Raw genomic sequence first — 4,139 nt, forward strand, 5'->3', positions numbered from 1 at the left:
CCCCGAAAAAAAAAAAATCACACACTCACTGACACCTAAAGCCGAAGTCCCCAAATGAAACTAATAGATCCTAGAATTAATTCTTTGAACCATTCAACCCAAATTCTACCTCTATATGCAATGCCCTCATAGAATAATATATTTATGTATGCTTATACATTGACTGACCTGATCTTATCTGGAAGCCAGGACCTGAATTATATAAAGAATACCTGACATTTATGGTTATCTTTACTTTTGCTCGTCTGCTTAGCCTAAACGCAAGATAATATAATGCTAAGAATAAAAAAAAATCTAGAAAGAATGTTTTAAGAACCTCTTTCTTAATATCTAATAGAGAATCTATACTTATTACTTTTTGAAGTTACATTTCATAGGTACGAACAAAACTTTTAAATAGATTTTTACATGTTGTTATTCATCTGTGTATTAAGAAAAATACATGCAATATTAATAATTTTGTTAAAATACACACTAAAGATTTAAATGTAAAGCTTTGGAGCCACCTTCTGGCAGTAAGAAAACACTACATCTCCAACACATTTCTTTTTCAAACTTAGAGGAAAATGAAAAAAAGAGAATTTGTGAGAGAGACTAGCTCAAATAATGACGGCAATAACTCCATGGGAAAAAGAAAAATCACTGTAACCTAAACCAAATGTATATACATTTAGCAGATATGCCAATTTCTTTTGTGCAAGACAGAATAAGTCTCGAAAATAAAATAGATAATGAAAAAGGTGAGAAGAAAAACATCAAGCTATTGGAGTTAAAACTGAAGTAGCATGGGTAAATTCTATTTTGGTTACCACACTGTCAATCTGGGATAATTCCATTCAGTGCTTTATAGTGCATTTGGCTACATTTTACAAGTCAAGATTATTTGACTGTGATGAAGACCTAGACTGTCAAATACATCCATGACCTCTAGAGGCAACTGTCTGAACTCACCTATTTACAGCACTGACCATTTTTTTCATCCATAGCTTGCCTAAACTGCTGCATGTTTTGGGACAGCGCAGCTCACAGGGCCCAAGACAATGTTCACAGGAGATGAAGGCAGAACATCCCAGGTTTAAGGAAGTTGATAATGCAAACAGCTGTATGAAAGATTAGAATCTGACCACTTTGAGATGCAGTTGCAAGCCCCTGCTCTTGAGGAAAGCATTTCTATAAGGATGATTTAAACAGAACTAACTCCTGAAACAAATTCTCCCTCAACCAGGGAGAGAAAGACGATAATAGGATTCCATAATGTCATCCAAGTATACCGCTATGTGGTTGTGTTTCCCAGGGTTGCTTCTCTGTACATCAGTGATGGGTGATAAAAAGAAAAAGAAAAGAAAAAGAAACCCTAAAATACTTAGGTTTGGGCTCAAACTTCCAAGAATACCAGTGGTAAAATACATTTTTTCAGGTCAATTAAGAATGTCACTGACTTTCCTCTGAATCCAGACAAAAATCTTCCTCTGACTGAGACCTTTCAAAGTTTACAACAGCATCCTAGCTCAATTCTGATTTCAGTTCTTATTTTCCTTTCTGTAGCCTCCTCAATCTTTTTCCCTTGAATTATCATGTAAATGGGGAGTTAACAGCTCAGCTCCATCATGTACTACACTACAGGTAAATTAATATTAGTGAAAAAGTGATGCTCTTCCTGGGTGTAATATTTTTACAGTACTTTGTGAAGAAAATGTTTGCTATTAACACCTCTGATTCTGTTAAATAAATAATGGATTTAAAGTTAATATGATAATAGATCATTAAGAACATATGGTTATACCCAACAGACTTTTCAAGATGTCATATTACATTTTGTTTCCTTCTTAACACTTTTGTCACTAAATGCCACAAGGTACACGGTATTATCTGTAACCCATTACAGTATCTTGCTAATCCTCTTCCAATCTGATTATAGATGTGATATATACACATACACACAAGGAAGTTTTGGTGATATCCCTTCATTAGACCAGAACTTCATTGCCAAATTTCACACAATCACATTTTTTGTGGATTTGGATCCCCATGAAGTATCATTAATCTCAATGGCATTTCTATAACATTACTGGAACATTTCCAATCAAACATATGTTCCAATGTGTAAACTATCTTTCAATGTTTAAAATAAATAGAACTCAAAAACACAAAGGGAGCTGGCTAACTTTTAGCAGCCAACCCATCCCTCTCACCTCAACTCCTATTGTGATGGAAATGAATTCAAGAAAATTGATGCAACTTTTTCTATGAACAGTTTTTCCCCTCCCCCAAACTGTTAATATCCTTAGGAGCAGTTGTTATTTCTATCATCATCCCTTTGGATTAATATACATTTGAGTCATCAGGTCTCCCTTCCATTGAGTTCCTAAACACCCTGACATCACCTCCTCCTGGCATTCTCACACAATGCCTCCAGGCCCCAGCAGATATAATTAGGACTGAAGAGCAGCCTTCAGCCTTTTCATCTGAGTCCATGTCAGATGTCAGTGATGAAAGATGTACAATACTTCCCCACATGCATGCTAATAATGTATTTCAGATTTGACTACTCTGACCCAGGTGCATAATCCTCTATCAATTTTTATATTGTAAAAATTATAAAGGCGTTGTACCTGTGAACTTTTGCTAAGGCTGTTAGAGTAATTGCAGCTGAGATATGCTTAAAACGTATCAAGATTATAGGCATATTGGAACAAAAAGGTTTTGAAAATGTTTTTCTATACAGACTAATAAAGTGACACAAACTGATCTACTCCCCTAATTAAGAAAGTAAATTCCCAGTTGATCATCCATTTCCAGTTGAGCAGCTGTAATATCCAACATGCTACAGTTAGACTTCAGTCTGTCAACTTATATTGCACATCTAAAAGGGATGAGATAAGTATACTCAGCAGTGCTTTGCTTCTGATTTTCCCATCAGTTGAAAATGGGTCATGGACACAACTCCTGCAAGGAATTTTCTGAAGCTTAAGATAGATTCAGTATTGTACTGTGACACTATACAAAGACTGTTACAGGGTTTCCAGTTCATGGCAGGTTGGTGTACTTCCATCTGAGTCTTGTATGGACACATACTTTATTGGAGGTGGTGGTGGCTTGAAAGATGGAGGTCTGTTCATACTAAAATAAAAAGATAGTGTTTGAAAATATAAGAACTCATGATGCACAAAAAATAATATATTTAGGCAGGCATGTATCCAAGCACATCTATGTAGAGCTAGAATAAAGCAAAACCCCAAGTTCTAAATTCTCAAACAGCTCCAAATTCGTCAAAACTAGGGTACATTTTAAAGGGTTTTCCATACCTATATTTCTTTAAATATTTTTGGTATTGATTCAGTCTTTGCACGTTAGTCTAAGCTGCATAGATTGAACTAATAAACAACTAAACAGACATTCTCTTTTGATACCAGAAATGCAGCCATATGTCTGCAGTGGCTCAGGCCAGATGTTGGAGGGTAATAAAACATGCCTCCCTGCTCACTTGAAGCAGACAGTTTGGGCTAAGTCTAGTCCATCCACCCTGTGAGGGGCTGATTGCAGAAGAGGTGCAAGGCATCCTGGGATGATGGGGAACTGTGATTTAACTCGACTTTGAAGGAGATCTGGGATAAAAGTTCAAAAAACTGATTTATCTTAAATCAGTTAAATCTGATTGTGACAGGAGTGCCACTATTGGAGCCTCTCCGGGTATGGCTCTGCCCTCCTGTAATGGGCCAACCGCCTGCTCACTTGTCTGCCATGCCTTGATCTTATTTAATTAATAGATTGTTGTAATTAGTGGGAGGCTGCCCATTTCTACGCGCCCCGATGACAGGGGGCGCTATCTGCGGCTCCTTTTCCTCCCCTACACTGCAGCCCAAGCCTCGCAGATGGTGCTGGTGTGATCTGACTGACCCTGTTGTGTCTTGGCCCTCTTTTTGCCCTCGGGGCTCCTTGCCGCCCCTCTGCACTTTCGGGGCTCCTCGCTGCCCCTCTGCACTTTCAGGGTCCCTCTGCACTCTCGGGGCTCCTCCGCCACTCTCGGGGCTCCTTGCCGCCCCTCTGCACTCTCAGGGCTCCTCCGCCACTCTCAGGGCTCCTCACTGCCCCTCTGCACTCTCGGGGCTAGGCCAATGCACCCTGCAACATACTGTGCC

General features: G+C 38.7%; 1 protein-coding gene across 1 annotated transcript in view; it reads right to left on the reverse strand.

Moving 5' to 3' along the window:
- Positions 1-329: 329 nt before the first annotated feature.
- Positions 330-4,139, reverse strand: part of CD96 (CD96 molecule) — a 56,415-nt gene continuing 52,605 nt past the window's right edge. Inside the window, 1 exon segment of the mRNA XM_019525771.1 lies at positions 330-3,120. Coding sequence (XP_019381316.1) covers positions 3,012-3,120 — 109 coding nt within the window. The 3' untranslated portion in view covers positions 330-3,011.

This window comes from Gavialis gangeticus, unplaced genomic scaffold (genome assembly GCF_001723915.1).
Source record: "Gavialis gangeticus isolate Ggan-Ray unplaced genomic scaffold, GavGan_comp1, whole genome shotgun sequence".
Lineage (NCBI taxonomy): Eukaryota > Metazoa > Chordata > Crocodylia > Gavialidae > Gavialis > Gavialis gangeticus.